The 17,671-nt window shown below is 35.1% G+C and overlaps 2 protein-coding genes across 2 annotated transcripts; both read left to right on the top strand.

The window, feature by feature from the left end:
• The first annotated feature begins 1,021 nt into the window (after nucleotides 1-1,021).
• LOC122993495 (immunoglobulin lambda-1 light chain-like) lies at nucleotides 1,022-15,911 on the top strand. The gene is made up of 6 exons (XM_044367704.1): nucleotides 1,022-1,047; nucleotides 11,299-11,478; nucleotides 11,571-11,903; nucleotides 13,779-13,826; nucleotides 15,336-15,635; nucleotides 15,745-15,911. The coding sequence occupies exons 2-6, from the start codon at nucleotides 11,436-11,438 to the stop codon at nucleotides 15,909-15,911; spliced, it is 891 nt and encodes a 296-aa protein (XP_044223639.1). The 5' UTR covers nucleotides 1,022-1,047; nucleotides 11,299-11,435.
• LOC122993502 lies at nucleotides 1,377-5,966 on the top strand. Its single transcript, XM_044367711.1, has 5 exons — nucleotides 1,377-1,501; nucleotides 1,594-1,913; nucleotides 3,808-3,847; nucleotides 5,340-5,639; nucleotides 5,749-5,966. The coding sequence occupies exons 1-5, from the start codon at nucleotides 1,459-1,461 to the stop codon at nucleotides 5,913-5,915; spliced, it is 870 nt and encodes a 289-aa protein (XP_044223646.1). The 5' UTR covers nucleotides 1,377-1,458; the 3' UTR covers nucleotides 5,916-5,966.
• Nucleotides 15,912-17,671: the final 1,760 nt, after the last annotated feature.

Raw genomic sequence — 17,671 nt, 5'->3', positions numbered from 1 at the left:
AACATTTGCACATTCTGGTCAATATTTTGTACATTTCACTTCTTTCCCTTCAATGTAAAATTTAAACCTGTAGCAGCTCTTCTTACTTAGAATTTATTTGACATATTTTATACTGTAAATTTCTTTCTTTTTTATGTTATTCAGGATTACTTAATTCTGTGTATATTTTTGACTGTTAGGCACCACAACACTGAAGTATATTCCTTGTATGTACAAACCTGCTTGGCATTAAACCTGGTTCTTATTTTGATTTTGATAAAAGCAACTCCAAAATAGTTAATTAAATAATACATTTAAAATACTATTACTATTATAAATTTACAAAAGCTGTTTTGTTTCAAACAAAGTTAAAATGGACTTCAGTTCAAAGATTCAGATTGCAACAAAAACAAAATGTACACAAGATTCAAATTGTAAATAAAAAAACTAAACGTTTCACTTTGTACAAAAAGTGACAATAAATAAATAAATAAATAATAGACCTTTTTATTCTTTTTACACCTTCTTTTATGGGCATTTTTTTCCTTTATTTGACAGTTGGAAGTGCAGACAGACAGGAAACAGGGCAGAGAGAGGGGCATGATAGCTGGAATCAAAATGCAGATGTTATGGTTTTGTGCAGTGGTTAGCACTGTCACCTCACAGAAAGAAGCTTCTGATGTCAGACCTGCTGGCTGATCGATGTTTTTCTGTGTGGAGTTTGCATAATCTCCCTGCAATGTTCCTTTTCCCCACACAGTCCAAAGTTCACTAAAAATAAACTAACTCTAAATTGCCTGTGAGTCTTAATAGTTGACTCTGTGGGGGCCAAACCATCTGTTGCAGGACTCCTTGTTCTTCTTGTTGCTGAAGATAGTTCTTTATGACTCTGGCTGGATGTTTGGGTTCGTTGTCATGCCTCCAAATCCAGAATCTCTGAATCTGTAAATATTGTTCATTTCTAAAGTTTTCCTGCTGAACACAAGATGTCTCCTCCTTCACTATGAAGTCATTTTCAGTGTTTAGTGTTTATGTACTGGAGGCTTCAAGTTTCCACATCACACTTGTGTAAGTTGCATATTGGACCATGATTGACACCAAACTAGGTGTGATGTCATAAATCCTGCTCGTAGGTAAAAGTGTTAAACTGAGATTTAAGGTGATACAGAGAAACTTTCAGAACAAACTCAAACATCCAACTGAAGGAAAAAGAAGAAAAACACGTTTTTAAGTTGAGGGGGATTTTAAGGTTATTAGTAACAATCTGCTTTTAAAAGACAAATCAAAATGTCTACTATGAAAAGGTCTACTGTCAGACAGCAGCCTTATCTGTCCGCCGCAGGGGCTGATGGGAGGTATGAGGAGCTGTTAGAAACCACGTGGCCTTCGTTTGATCTCACAGCTCGTCCTTGTTTGGCCTCAGCTGCATCAGAGCGCCACTTCTCCCCAGGTTCACCAGAGGAAACACCACTGCACAAAATGCTTTTCCTCCCAGCTGCTGCTCTGTGCTGTCTGTGTTCAGGTGAGTGTTTCCAGCCAATCAGGAGCCAACAAACTCAACCTTTAACAAACACTGTCACACTCACCTTCATCTGTGTGTCTGTTTCTCTACAGCGCTGGTTGCCATGGCAGCAGAGCTGATTCAGGATGATTTAACATTGACCAGGAGAGCTGGTGAAACAGTCTCCTTCAGCTGTGGAGGAACTGACCAGTGTTTCAGTGGACGCCCATTTCTATACTGGTTACAGAAGAAAGACACAGAAACATTCACATTTATTCTTGATATTGACATGACGAACGGTAAAGTAGATAGCAAGTCCAATCATCCTCAGAAAGATGATTTCTCATTTGTAAATAAAGGGAACGGCTGGGAGTTGTTGATCCAGACAGTTAAACTCTCACATTCAGCCACCTACTACTGTGGCTGTGTGAAAGTTGATACCCACAGTGAGAAATGATCCCTGCAGCCTGAACAAAAACCTCCAGATGAACAGATGTCAAACAGTGTTTGTGACAGGAAGAGAGCAGTAAACCACAGCCCAGGATCACATATTTCACCTCCATCTCAGCCAGAGTCACAAACAAACTGAGCTGAGGACTAAATGTTTGTCTGATGGTGTCAGGATTTTGATTTAAACATTATATTTCATTGATATTATTTATCAGCTATTTCAGCAGGTTTCCTGTTGTTCCACACAGTGAGAACAAAGGAGCAACACAGAAGCACAGTGATACAACAAGATGAAGACAAACAAACAAACAAACAACAATATAACACAGATAAAAGAGACAAATAATGGAGAGATCAAAAGTGAAACTTTATTAACTTTTGATTTAATAACAAAAATTGAGAAAATAATAAATAGAAAAAGATGTTTGACAGAGTTGAAAGTTTGAGATGAAGATAAAAATGGTCTTCTTTGACCTGCTGCTGGAATAAAGTTCATTCCTCCTTCACAATAATAATCTGTTAATGAACACACTTCCTGTGTCTCATTCACAATAAAAGCATCAGGCAGGATTTCTCACATCACATCTTTGAGCAGATTTCAACAGATAATTTCACTTTAGTAAAAGATTCAACACAATTCTTGGATTTATGACAATTTCCCCTCAACAGAAATGTGGTTAATGTGAATGGATTTTGCTCTGTGAGCAGCTGAGACTGTCTTCACAAGAGAAATGACAGCAGACACTGTTTGTTTCTTTTAACACGACCACCATCATTTCCTGACTTTAACCACGTGTTTATTATTGTAACCATGACAACACAGCTCCCCTCATCTTAAGGAGTCGTGTTTCTGTCCACCTGGTGAATGTAAGTCCAATATTCACTCTCTTTTAGCTCTGTTTTTACTCTCTACCAACTCCTGAGGGAAATATCTGGCTCTTTAGCTGCTAAATGCTCCACTGTGTTCAGCAGCTAGTCTACAGCTAACTGTGTCTGTTTGCTGTTTGGTGCTGAGCAGGTAGTGTACAGTAGCTTTTTACAGCTTTTTCTCTGAAAACAGCTGCCTGCTGCGGCCCAAAACAACGCTATGAGAGCGCTGAGAGTGAACCAAAACAGTAAAGTTGCAGCCGGACAGATAAACAATGAGCTGAAACTCACTATAAAGCTCCGTAAAGCCGAGAGGAGCTGCAGAGTCACTGATAATTCTCTGTAGGTTCATCACTACGAGCCACGACCAACACATTACACACTGACACATCATGGTTATTATAAAAATATTGATTATAGCAGCTTTAAGTAATTTGCATCATTACAAATGTCGGTTTGATTTTAAATGAGTTCTTAGTTGAGTTTAAATGTTGACCTGATGGTGGCGCTAGAGGAAAAGTCAGAGGATCAAAGTTATTATAATTCATCCTGAGGGGAACATGAATATTTCTACTAAATTACATGACAATCCATCCAATAGATGAAAAGATATTTCAGTCTGGACCAAACATGTCAACCTGCTGGTGGCCCTAGTTTAAAAGTTAGAATCAATCAAGTCAAATAAATAATTGAATCCTCTGGGGACCGTGAACGTCTGCACAACATTTCATGAACAATCCATCCGTCCTTTGATCCACAATCAGATCCAATGGATCTGCACTTAAGTGGTGGACCGACCAACCGACTGACATTAGCATCCATATAGTCACACAGCTAATGTGGCTAAAATCAAATAAAAGAAGAGACAGTCATGTTGATATGAACATTAGAGAAACACATCATGGAGATGAAATATGATACTGGTTCATAATTTGGATTCGTTCACCTCAGCTGACACATTCAACAGCAGACAGGTTTTTGTCACAGTCTCATTCACTGTGGGAGGAAAGTGGTACCCCATCGTTGGCTCTGGAACTAAACTGTATGTAGGTAAGACTAAACTTTCATTTTCCTTCAGTTGTTTTATTGAACAAGTTGAAAATGTGTTTTTAGTTTTAGTTTCTGCTGCTTCAGGCTTTACATGTTAGTTTTTTCATATTTAGTAGAGAATCCTCGAAGCAGCCATTCTTCCATAAAACTAATCAATAACTCCTGAAAAGAGCTTCAAATCTCACTGCACACCACAAGTTCTTCTTTATTTATGCATCACATCAAAGTTTGTTTACAGCCAAAAAGTCTGATATCAGTAATGTTACAAATAATCAGTATTTAATAATCTCACTGATTCAGCAGCAGCTCCTGTTTATTAAAAACAAGATGATATATGATGTGAAACATCATTTAATAAATGTTCCTAAATGTAATTTTAGAAGTAAATAGTGATAAATATATTGTGTGTTAAATATACAGTATATATTTGTAAATGGTAAAATGTATCTCATGATAATTGTGTGTTTATGATGATAAATATGTCTTTTAGTGGAAGATAAATTAATGCATGAAGGCAAACTCATTTTAAATGTGTGATGAAGCTAAATATAATTTATAGATAAAATGTATAATTGTATATCTTAATCCATATTTAATATAAATAAAATTGTTATATGAAATCAATATAATATCAAATATATAATGTTAAAACATATTTTAGTATACGGTAGAAAATATAATGAATCAGATAATTTACATGTTGTAATTTAATTATATTTATATTATTATATTATATTTTATTTACATATCTAAACATGTTGTGGTAATTGTGTTTTATATAAAAGCTAAAACTCTTTAAAAAAGTTGTTAAAAGTATTGATGTATTGTGTGTCTGATTAGAGTAAAGTATATGCTGGTAAATATACTTCATATAAAACAGTATAATCATTTACAATTGTAATATAAATATAGTATATTTTAAGCAAGTAATAAAACTATACTTTATATTTTACTGAGACAAATTTTACCTCATTATATTTTATTTTGTTTTTGTTTTTTTTATTTTATTTTATTTTATTATATTTGACATATCCAAACATGTGGTAATGAGCTTTTATGTATTAAGCTAAAACTCTTATGTTAAAATTAATGATTGATTTTTACTAATTAAAGTATATTGTGGTAAAAACATTTAATATAAAACAGTATAATCATCAGCAAATGTATTTTAAATGTGGCTGTTATGTCATAATATATTTTCAATTTTACAAATTATATTTTATTATATTAGAAATGAATGTTGTGGTAAATATTGATAAAGTGATAAATGATGTTTGAATCTTTATATATGACATATGATGAGCTTCCATGATGCTTTAGTTTGATATGATTATTGATACAGTGTCCAGTAGATGATGTTTGTGGTGTATTGATGAGTAGTTTAGTGATCATGTAGTTTCCAGGATCAGACTGAATGCAGTGCAGTGCTGTAAGCTGCTGTTGACTGTGTGAATGTGTGTCTGTGCTGCTTGTTGCTGCTGTCAAACTTCAGATGAGCAGGTAGTGAAGCCCGTGGTGAGCGTGTACCCAGCAGCCCACCTGGAGGGGAAGAGCTCCCTGCTGTGTCTGGCCTCAGCCATGTCTCCTCCTGTGGTCCAGTTCTCCTGGAAGAGACAGAAGAAGAACGGCACGCTGGAGGATCTGCCCCCTGCTGAGGGAGAGCAGCTGGAGCTCAGAGAGCCGGGACACACCGCCTCCATCCTGCTGCTCCATCAGCAAGAGAACAGCACAGATAAATACCACTGCTACGTCAAGCACGAGGGGATAACAGTGGAGGCCCAAACAGAACAAGGTAATGAAGGCTTGGTGACTGTGTTCAGCAGTGATTCAGCTTCATCTGGAGACGCTGTCAGAGAGAGCAGAGGAGCAGAGCACTGACATTTGTTTTTTTCCTGTTTCAGAGGTTTCTGCTCTTCCTCCACCTGTCCCGTCTCAGTACCAGGTGAAGCTGCTCTGTGTGCTGTACACAGTGCTGATAGTGAAGAGTCTGGTGTACTGCTGTGGACTCTCTCTGCTGATGATCCTCAGGAACAAGGGACCATCCACCAACTGCACACATGCTGACTGACTGTTTTCTGCTCGCCTTTTCTCACCATCACATCTCATTTATCACTTTGATCAGTGTTCAGAAATGTCAGTAATGATATGTTGTGGTTGGTTTTACATTTTCTCATTAAAAACAGTTAAGACACAGTTGTCCTGAAAACATAAATACATATATAAACATATACAGTATATTTGCAGTTACTAAGTATACATTCTGTAGAATATTAATATCTTGATGCTCTAGTTTAATTCCACTTTTAATCGTGACTTGTATAATAGTGTAAAATGAAGTTGAATCATTAGCTACCTGGTAGATATTTAAGTGCTTACAGTATTTTTTTCTTTCTTGTGTATTTTCTTTTTAATACATTATGCAGAGGGTGGCAGGTTTGTCAAAGTCATTCAGAGTAACATTCTCAATAAACTGAAACATCACAGTTTCTGTCTTTTATAATCGTCCATGTTTTCATTGATCTCAGTTTGGCTTCAAATAATGTAAATCATCGGACACAGAATCCACTATATTGGCCAAGTTTGTTGATACCTACAAGTAATTTGACTCTTGTCGTCAGTAGATCTCAGTAAACTTTCACATAGTGCTAAAAACAAATATACAGGAAGATACAAAGAAAAGCTTACAGCTGAACAGAAACAACAAAGTAAAGAGAAGCAAACATAAACATAAAGTTATTAAATGCAAGCAAGTAGGTGTGGTGTGCCAACAGGTTGGTATCATCTTGTAATATAGTTTCAGTGTGGATGTACGACTCTACGCTGATGAAACTGTTGTTTACACACATGAAGAAACAGCAGAGAGCTGCTTTGAAGAGCTGCTATAAAAATGATCACACAGCGGCTTGATTAGTCTGCACTGAAGCCTGAATGTTGTCAAAATGATGGGTGTGTTTTTTGATTTCTTTCTAAATCACCAAAATACTGATTAGCTCTTGCAGTTTTATCAAGACAAAATTGATTGGTACATTTCCCTATAATATGATTATAAGAAAACTAAGTTCATTTAGAATTATACAACAGAAATAAATAGAAAAGTGATTCAGTGTAGAAAAGATGACTTGTTTGTCTCAGTGTGGTTTGTGTTCTGCTGCTCTGATTGATGATAAAAAATGTAGGATGTATTTTTTTTAAACGTTGAAGAGAGGAAGTGAATGTTAAAAATGTTCTTACAGTGTGAATTTAAACACTCTGCAGGCAAAAACCTCAATTTAGAAGAAGATGTAAGATTTCAGAAACACCACAATTTAAAAATGTGTTTGTTTTATGAACAAAAACAACTTCATAAGAGAAACTTGTAATCAAACAAACAGCAACAAGAAAGTAAAACAAATATTAATTATAAAATCTATATTATTAAATAATCTGTATTAATTATTAAATTAGCACAAGTAATTATGTACAATATTAATAGTATTATTAATTTGGGTTTTGTTATTTAATGAGTCATTTATTGTAATTAAGGTGGAATTTGTGAGAAAATGAACTTTGTTCACACCAACATACGTGTATGTGTATATGTGCACTTGTATTTTTGCTAAATGAGAAACATTTCTTTGCTCTCTTCATTAAAAATGAACAGGAGAGGGGTTTTTTTTACATACATCTGATTTTTCTTTTTGTTTTGTAAATACATATCACATGTGCTTGTTTGTGTTTGGTATTCAATAAAAATATAAAAAATATGATTTAAGTTGGGTTCTTAGTATCAAAATTATTACAAAAAGTATTATTAGTATTATCTGTTAGGACTATTAGTATTCAACTATTTCATTTTGATCTATTTGTTTAAACTTATTGAGTAATGTATTTGTGAACTCAGTACAGACTGTGGGACCTGAGCAGACTGCAGGAGTTTGAACGTCTCCCTTTATTAAATGATGTCAGTTTCTCAGCTCTGAGTTTAGGATTTCAGCTGCTTCTCTCACACATTAATAACACAGATTAAAACTGAGACAGCGAGCGCTGAATTCATACTGAAGTTCCTGGAACAATTCTTTAACCACAGTCGATGGTTTTAACCAACATTGTGTTAATAAAATGAAAAACCACAGCGAACAGTGTGGAGGCTGCTGAGCAGAAACCCACACGGCCCGTCTGCTACAGGAAAGGAAGCGTTGATTCGCTGTCAACAGTTTTATATGAGTCCTAATAACCCGAGTTTTTAGAAAAGGTGCACTTTACAGCTGGGGAGGAATGTAATAAAGTGCAATTGTGTGGTACTTTACATGAGTATTTCCATTTTATGCTTTTTTATACATCCACTCCACTACATTTCAGAGGGAGATATTTTACTTTCTACTCCACTATGTTTATTTCACAGCTATAGGTACTAATTACTTTTCAGATTTATATTTTACTAGTAAGGCTGATGATGTATTTTATATTTGAAATACATTTAGATCACTTTGTAGAGATCTATTTTCACTTTGACATATAAGGGTCTTTTCAGTGTACAAAAGGTCACATTAAATCCCCTTTGACTCCATGTTTTGAACAGTGAAACATGTTTTTCTTGCTGTAGTCATTCCTCCTGTTCGTACTGACCATTAGAAAATGTTTTCATAATGACCTTACAATGGAAGTGATAGAGGACAACATCCACAGTCCTCCTTCTGTGCAAAAATGTATTTTAAAGTTTATCTGAACCTAATATGAAGCTTCAGCGTCCAAATGAGACAAATCAAGTAGATATCTTTCAACATTACAGTCTTTCAGTGCCAAAGTTTTTCTTTTTGTTACTATACTTCCACCTGCAGCTCAACAGGGAAACACTGTCCGAGGAAACACAAAGAGAGAATTTGATGCTAAAAAGACTGTAAATGTGTCAGATATCCACTTGATATGACTAACTCAGACTGCTGAAGCCTCATATAAGCTTCACACCAACTTTTAAATGACTGTGTGGACATACTGTGGATTTTGGCCTCCATCAGTTACATTGAAAACACATTTGAAGGATCTTTTAATATCCAGTATGAACAGGGGGAATGATTACAGCGAGGAAAACCTCTTTTACTGTTCATATGGACACCTGACTGATGTTTTAAGACACAATTAAAATATTATGAACCTGTTCTTTATGTCAGATATGCAAAAATAAATAATTATGTAATATTAAAAAGAAAAATAAAAAGGCTATACAATGCGTAACTTCACAAGAACTTTGCATTCTTATTGATTGTTTTAGAATTTTTATAGTAGTATATAATATCTGAGAAAAAAAACCTGAGCTACCACCAATTTAATTAAAAATAAAGTGTCTTAAGTCATTTCAAAGGGCTTTTACAGTGCTTCATTCTTTCTTTCAAGATCAGTATTATGATGTTTTATCCACTAGATGTCACTGCTGTTTTGACAGCAGAATTAGAGGAAAAGCATCATGTTGCCATGGTGACCATAGATGGCATGGTCTGGATCCCTTTGTGTTTCCTCTGAATGACCACAGGGTGGCGGTCTTTCTCTTTGATTTTTAATTTTAGAACTCACCATGAGGTACAGTAACTACTCGGCCACAACACAGTTCAGTACGCTTCATTTATTGTTATTACGCCTATTTAAGACTGTAAAAAGACGTTGTTGTTTGGTGATAAGTTTGCAACTTCTTGTCAATCTTCTATGACAAGATATGAAGATATTATCAGGACTTTAAGGGCCTTTCATTGGGAAAGATCAAACTGTTCAGAGTTAGTTCAAGTTAGAGTCAGTTCAGAGTAAATATGGGAACTGTTTAGATGATAGAAAAGCTTGGCAGCAGAACAAACATTTCTTAAAATAACATTAAATGTATCCTAGCTGATTATGAAGCTTCTTAAAGGAACAGTCTGGCTTTTGTCTGGTTTGGTTTCATGTATTATTCCATTAAAAGTAGATTTGAGAATAACTTTTCAGAAAGATCTAATTAAGCAAATACGCTGCTCTTTGTGTTAATGTAACGTGCCATGTTAGATCAAATTAGTTCAACTAATTCAAAATATAAAGACAACTTGTATTATTATTATTAGCAGTAGTATTAGTTTTAGTATTATTAATTACATACTGCATATACTGTTTACACTGAACATTTGCACATTCTGGTCAATATTTTGTACATGTCATTTCATTCTTTTCAATGTAAAATTTAAACCTGTAGCAGCTCTTCTTACTTAGAATATATTTGACATATTTCATACTGTAAATTTCTTTCTTTTTTAAGTTATTCAGGATTACTTAATTCTGTGTATATTTTTGACTGTTAGGCACCACAACACTGAGGTAAATTCCTTGTATGTACAAACCTGCTTGGCATTAAACCTGGTTCTTATTTTGATTTTGATAAAAGCAACTCCAAAATAGTTAATTAAAAAATACATTTAAAATACTATTACTGTTATAAATTTACAAAAGCTGTTTTGTTTCAAACAAAGTTAAAATGAACTTCAGTTCAAAGATTCAGATTGCAACAAAAACAAAATGTACACAAGATTCAAATTGTAAATAAAAAAAAACTAAAAATATATATTAAAAAATCTGCTCCAAAAAGTTTCACTTTGTACAAAAAATGACAATAAATAAATAAATAATAGACCTTTTTATTCTTTTTACACCTTCTTTTTTGGGCATTTCTTTCCTTTATTTGACAGTTGAAAGTGCAGAGAGACAGGAAACAGGGCAGAGAGAGGGGCATGATAGCTGGAATCAAAATGCAGATGTTATGGTTTTGTGCAGTGGTTAGCACTGTCACCTCACAGAAAGAAGCTTCTGGCGTCAGACCCGCTGGCCGATCGAGGTTCTTCTGTGTGGAGTTTGCATAATCTCCATCCAATGTTCCTTTTCCCCACAAAGTCCAAAGTTCACTAAAAATAAACTAACTCTAAATTGCCTGTGAGTCTTAATAGTTGACTCTGTTGGGGCCAAACCATCTGTTACAGGACTCCTGGTTCTTCTTGTTGCTGAAGATAGTTCTTTATGACTCTGGCTGAATGTTTGGGTTCGTTGTCATGCCTCCTAATTCAGAATTTCTGAATCTGTATATTGTTCATTTCTAAAGTTTTCTCCATTTCTAATGTCTCCTCCTTCACTATAAAATCATTTTCAGTGTTTGTAAACTGGAGGCTTCAAGTTTCAACATCACACTTGTGTAAGTTGCATACTAGACAATGATTGACTTAAAACTAGGTGTGATGTCATAAATCCTGCTCGTAGGTAAAAGTGTTAAACTGAGATTTAAGGTGATACAGAGAAACTTTCAGAACAAACTCAAACATCCAACTGAAGGAAAAAGAAGAAAAACATATTTTTAAGTTGAGGGGGATTTTAAGGTTATTAGTAACAATCTGCTTTTAAAAGACAAATCAAAATGTCTACTATGAAAAGGTCTACTGTCAGACAGCAGCCTTATCTGTCCGCCGCAGGGGCTGATGGGAGGTTTGAGGAGCTGTTAGAAACCACGTGGCCCTCGTCTGATCTCACAGCTCGTCCTTGTTTGGCCTCAGCTGCATCAGAGCGCCACTTCTCCCCAGGTTCACCAGAGGAAACACCACTGCACAAAATGCTTTTCCTCCCAGCTGCTGCTCTGTGCTGTCTGTGTTCAGGTGAGTGTTTCCAGCCAATCAGGAGCCAACAAACTCAACCTTTAACAAACACTGTCACACTCACCTTCGTCTGTGTGTCTGTTTCTCTACAGCGCTGGTTGCCATGGCAGCAGAGCTGATTCAGGATGATTTAACATTGACCAGGAGAGCTGGTGAAACAGTCTCCTTCAGCTGTGGAGGAACTGACCAGTGTGACAGTGGACGCCCATTTCTATACTGGTACCAGAAGAAAGACACAGAAACATTCACATATATTCTTGATATTGACATGACGAATGGTATCGAAGATAGAAGGTCCAATCATCCTCAGAAAGATGATTTCTCATTTGTAAATAAAGGGAACGGCTGGGAGTTGTTGATCCAGACAGTTAAACTCTCACATTCAGCCACCTACTACTGCTCCTGTAGGAAGTATGATACCCACAGTGAGAAATGATCCCTGCAGCCTGTACAAGAACCTCCAGATGAACAGATGTCAAATCGTGTTTGTGACAGGAAGAGAGCAGTAAACCACAGCCCAGGTTCACATATTTCACCTCCATCTCAGCCAGAGTCACTAACAAACTGAGCTGAGGACTAAATGTTTGTCTGTTGGTGTCAGGATTTTGATTTAAACATTATATTTAATTGATGTTATTTATCAGCTATTTCAGCAGGTTTCCTGTTGTTCCACACAGTGAGAACAAAGGAGCAACACAGAAGCACAATGATACAACAAGATGAAGACAAACAAACAAACAAACAACAATATAACACAGAAAAAAGAGACAAATAATGGAGAGATCAAATGTGAAACTTTATGAACATTTGATTTAATAACAAAAATTGAGAAAATAATAAATAGAAAAAGATGTTTGACAGAGTTGAAAGTTTGAGATGAAGATAAAAATGGTCTTCTTTGACCTGCTGCTGGAATAAAGTTCATTCCTCCTTCACAATAATAATCTGTTAATGAAAACACTTCCTGTGTCTCTTTCACAATAAAAGCATCAGGCAGGATTTCTCACATCACATCTTTGAGCAGATTTCAACACATAATTTCACTTTATTAAATGATTCAACACAATTCTTGGATTTATGACAATTTCCCCTCAACAGAAATGTGGTTAATGTGAATGGATTTTGCTCTGTGAGCAGCTGAGACTGTCTTCACAAGAGAAACGACAGCAGACACTGTTTGTTTCTTTTAACACGACCACCATCATTTCCTGACTTTAACCACGTGTTTATTATTGTAACCATGACAGCACAGCTGCCCTCATCTTAAGGAGTCGTGTTTCTGTCCACCTGGTGAATGTAAGTCCAATATTCACTCTCTTTTAGCTCTGTTTTTACTCTCTACAAACTCCTGAGGGAAATATCTGGCTCTTTAGCTGCTAAATGCTCCACTATCTTCAGCAGCTAGTCTACAGCTGACTGTGTCTGTTTGCGTTTGGTGCTGAGCAGGTAGTGTACAGTAGCTTTTTACAGCTTTTTCTCTGAAAACAGCTGCCTGCTGCGGCCCAAAATGACGCTATGAGAGCGCTGAGAGTGAACCAAAACAGTAAAGTTGCAGCCGGACAGATAAACAATGAGCTGAAACTCACTATAAAGCTCCGTAAAGCCGAGAGGAGCTGCAGAGTCACTGATAATTCTCTGTAGGTTCATCACTACAAGCCACGACCAACACATTACACACTGACACATCATGGTTATTATAAAAATATCGTTTAAAGCAGCTTTAAGTAATTTGCATCACTACAAATGTCAGTATGATTTTAAATGAGTTCTTAGTTTAGTTTAAATGTTGACCTGATGGTGGCGCTAGAGGAAAAGTCAGAGGATCAAAGTTATTATAATTCATCCTGAGGGGAACATGAATATTTCTACTAAATTACATGACAATCCATCCAATAGATGAAAAGATATTTCAGTCTGGACCAAACATGTCAACCTGCTGGTGGCGCTAGATTCAAAGTTAGAATCAATCAAGTCAAATAAAGAATTGAATCCTCTGGGGACCGTGAACGTCTGCACAACATTTAATGAACAATCCATCCGTCCTTTGATCCACAATCAGATCCAATGGATCTGCACTTAAGTGGTGGACCGACCAACCGACTGACATTAGCATCCATATAGTCACACAGCTAATGTGGCTAAAATCAAATAAAAGAAGAGACAGTCATGTTGATATGAACATTAGAGAAACACATCATGGAGATGAAATATGATACTGGTTCATAATTTGGATTCATTCACCTCAGCTGACACATTCAACAGCAGACAGGTTTTTGTCACAGTCTCATTCACTGTGGGAGAAAAACGCTACAGGATCTTTGGCTCTGGAACTAAACTGTATGTAACAGGTAAGACTAAACTTTCATTTTCCTTCAGTTGTTTTATTGAACAAGTTGAAAATATGTTTTTAGTTTTAGTTTCTGCTGCTTCAGGCTTTACATGTTAGTTTTTTCATATTTAGTAGAGAATTCTTGATGCAGCCATTCTTCCATAAAACAAATCAATAACTCCTGAAAAGAGCTTCAAATCTCACTGCACACCACAAGTTCTTCTTTATTTGTGCATCACATCAAAGTTTGTTTACAGCCAAAAAGTCTGATATCAGTAATGTTACAAATAAACAGTATTTAATAATCTCACTGATTCAGCAGCAGCTCCTGTTTACTAAAAACAAGATGATATATGATGTGAAACATCATTTAATAAATGTTCCTAAATGTAATTTTAGAAGCAAATAGTGATAAATATATTTTCTGTTAAATATACAGTATATATTTGTAAATGGTAAAATGTATCTCATGATAATTGTGTGTTTATGATGATAAATATGTCTTTTAGTGGAAGATAAATTAATGCATGAAGGCAAACTCATTTTAAATGTGTGATTGATTAAATATAATTTATAGATAAAATGTATAATTGTATATCTTGATCCATAATTAATATAAATCAAATTGGTATATGAAATCAACATGATGTCAAATATATAATGTCAAAAATATTTTAGAAAGTGTTTGGTAGAAAATATAATGAATCAGATAATTTACATGTTGTAATTTAATTAAGAATACATATTATTATATTATATTTTATTTACATATCTGAACATGTTGTGGTAATTGTGTTTTATATAAAAGCTAAAACTCTTTAAAAAGTTGTTAAAAGTATTGATGTATTGTGTGTCTGATTACAGTAAAGTATATGGTGGTAAATATACTTCATATAAAACACTATAATCATTTAAAAATGTAAAATAAATATAATATATTTTAACTGAGTAACAAAATTATAATTTAAATTTTACTGAGACAAATGTCATTATATTATATTATATTATATTATATTATATTATATTATATTATATTATATTATATTATATTATATTATATTATATTTAGAATACATATGTACATATTGTGGTAATTGGCTTTTATGTAAAAGACAAAGCTCTCAAAATTATTGATTGATTCTTACTAATTAAAGTATATGGTGGTAAATATATTTAATATAAAACACTATAATCATCAGCAAATGTATTTTATATGAGGCTCTTATGTCATGATATATTTTATATTTTATAAACTCTATTATATTAGTAACTAATGTTGTGTTAAATATTGATAAAGTGATAAATGATGTTTGAATCTTTATATATGACATATGATGAGCTTCCATGATGCTTTAGTTTGATATGATTATTGATACAGTGTCCAGTAGATGATGTTTGTGGTGTATTGATGAGTAGTTTAGTGATCATGTAGTTTCCAGGATCAGACTGAATGCAGTGCAGTGCTGTAAGCTGCTGTTGACTGTGTGAATGTGTGTCTGTGCTGCTTGTTGCTGCTGTCAAACTTCAGATGAGCAGGTAGTGAAGCCCGTGGTGAGCGTGTACCCAGCAGCCCACCTGGAGGGGAAGAGCTCCCTGCTGTGTCTAGCCTCAGCCATGTCTCCTCCTCTGGTCCAGTTCTCCTGGAAGAGACAGAAGAAGAACGGCCCGCTGGAGGATCTGCCCCCTGCTGAGGGAGAGCAGCTGGAGCTCAGAGAGCAGGGACACACCGCCTCCATCCTGCTGCTCCATCAGCAAGAGAACAGCACAGATAAATACCACTGCTACGTCAAGCACGAGGGGATAACAGTGGAGGCCCAAACAGAACAAGGTAATGAAGGCTTGGTGACTGTGTTCAGCAGTGATTCAGCTTCATCTGGAGACGCTGTCAGAGAGAGCAGAGGAGCAGAGCACTGACATTTGTTTTTTTCCTGTTTCAGAGGTTTCTGCTCTTCCTCCACCTGTCCCGTCTCAGTACCAGGTGAAGCTGCTCTGTGTGCTGTACACAGTGCTGATAGTGAAGAGTCTGGTGTACTGCTGTGGACTCTCTCTGCTGATGATCCTCAGAAACAAGGGACCGTCCACCAACTGCACACATGCTGACTGACTGTTTTCTGCTCACCTTTTCTCACCATCACATCTCATCAATTCATCTCATTTATCACTTTGATCAGTGTTCAGAAATACCAGTAATGATATGTTGTGGTTGGTTTTACATTTTCTCATTGAAAACACACACACTGTGTTAAGACACAGTTGTCCTGAAAACATAAATACATATATAAACATATACAGTATCTTTGCAATTACTAAGCATACATTCTGTAGAATATTAATATCTTGATGCTCTAGTTTAATTCCACTTTTAATCGTGACTTGTATAATAGTGTAAAATGAAGTTGAATCATTAGCTACCTGGTAGATATTTAAGTGCTCACAGTATTTTTTCTTTCTTGTGTATTTTCTTTTTAATACATTATGCAGAGGGTGGCAGGTTTATCAAAGTCATTCAGAGTAACATTCTCAATAAACTGAAACATCACAGTTTCTGTCTTTTATAATCGTCCATGTTTTCATTGATCTCAGTTTGGCTTCAAATAATGTCAATCATCGGACACAGAATCCACTATATTGGCCAAGTTTGTTGATACCTACAAGTAAGTTGACTCTTGTCATCAGTAGATCTCAGTAAACTTTCACATAGTGCTAAAAACAAATATACAGGAAGATACAAAGAAAAGCTTACAGCTGAACAGAAACAACAAAGTAAAGAGAAGCAAACATAAACAAAAAGTTATTAAATACAAGCAAGTAGGTGTGGTGTGCCAACAGGTTCGGTATCATCTTGTAATATAGTTTCATTGTGGATGTACGACTCTACGCTGATGAAACTGTTATTTACACACACGAAGAAACAGCAGAGAGCTGCTTTGAAGCTACAGCTGCTATAAAAATGATCACACAGCGGCTTGATTAGTCTGCACTGAAGTCTGAATGTTGTCAAAATGATGGGTGTGTTTTTTGATTTCTTTCTAAAACACCAAAATACTGATTAGCTCTTGCAGTTTTATCAAGACAAAATTGATTGGTACATTTCCATATAATATGATTATAAGAAAACTAAGTTTATTTAGATTTATACAACAAAAATAAACAGAAATGTGATTCAATGTAGAAAAGATGACTTGTTTGTCTGAGTGTGGTTTGTGTTCTGCTGCTCTGATTGATGATAACAAACGTAGGATGTATTTTTTTAAACGTTGCAGAGAGGAAGTGAATGTTAAAAATGTTCTTACAGTGTGAATTTAAACACTCTGCAGGCAAAAACCTCAATTTAGAAGAAGATGAAAGATTTCAGAAACACCACAATTTAAAAATGTGTTTGTTTTATGAACAAAAACAACTTCATAAGAGAAACTGATAATAAAACAAACAGCAACAAGAAAGTAAAACAAATATTAAGTATAAAATCTCTATTATTAAATAATCTACATTAATTATTAGTAATTAGTACAAGTAATTACGTACAACATTAATAGTATTATTAATTTGGGTTTTGTTATTTAATGAGTCATTTATTGTAATTAAGGTGGAATGTGTGAGAAAATGAATTTTGTTCACACCAACATACGTATATGTGTATATGTGCACTTGTATTTTTGCTAAATGAGAAACATTTCTTTGCTCTCTTCAATAACACAGATTAAAACTGAGACAGCGAGCGCTGAATTCATACTGAAGTTCTTGGAACGATACTTTAACCAGAGTCGATGGTTGTAACCGTCATTGTGTTAATAAAATGAAAAACCACAGCGAACAGTGTGGAGGCTGCTTAGCAGAAACCCACACGGCCCGTCTGCTGCAGGA

This window comes from Thunnus albacares, chromosome 12 (genome assembly GCF_914725855.1).
Source record: "Thunnus albacares chromosome 12, fThuAlb1.1, whole genome shotgun sequence".
In the NCBI taxonomy this organism is placed as follows: domain Eukaryota; kingdom Metazoa; phylum Chordata; class Actinopteri; order Scombriformes; family Scombridae; genus Thunnus; species Thunnus albacares.
Note: the sequence above shows the minus strand (reverse complement) of the source record. Positions and strands in the feature narration are given on the sequence as shown.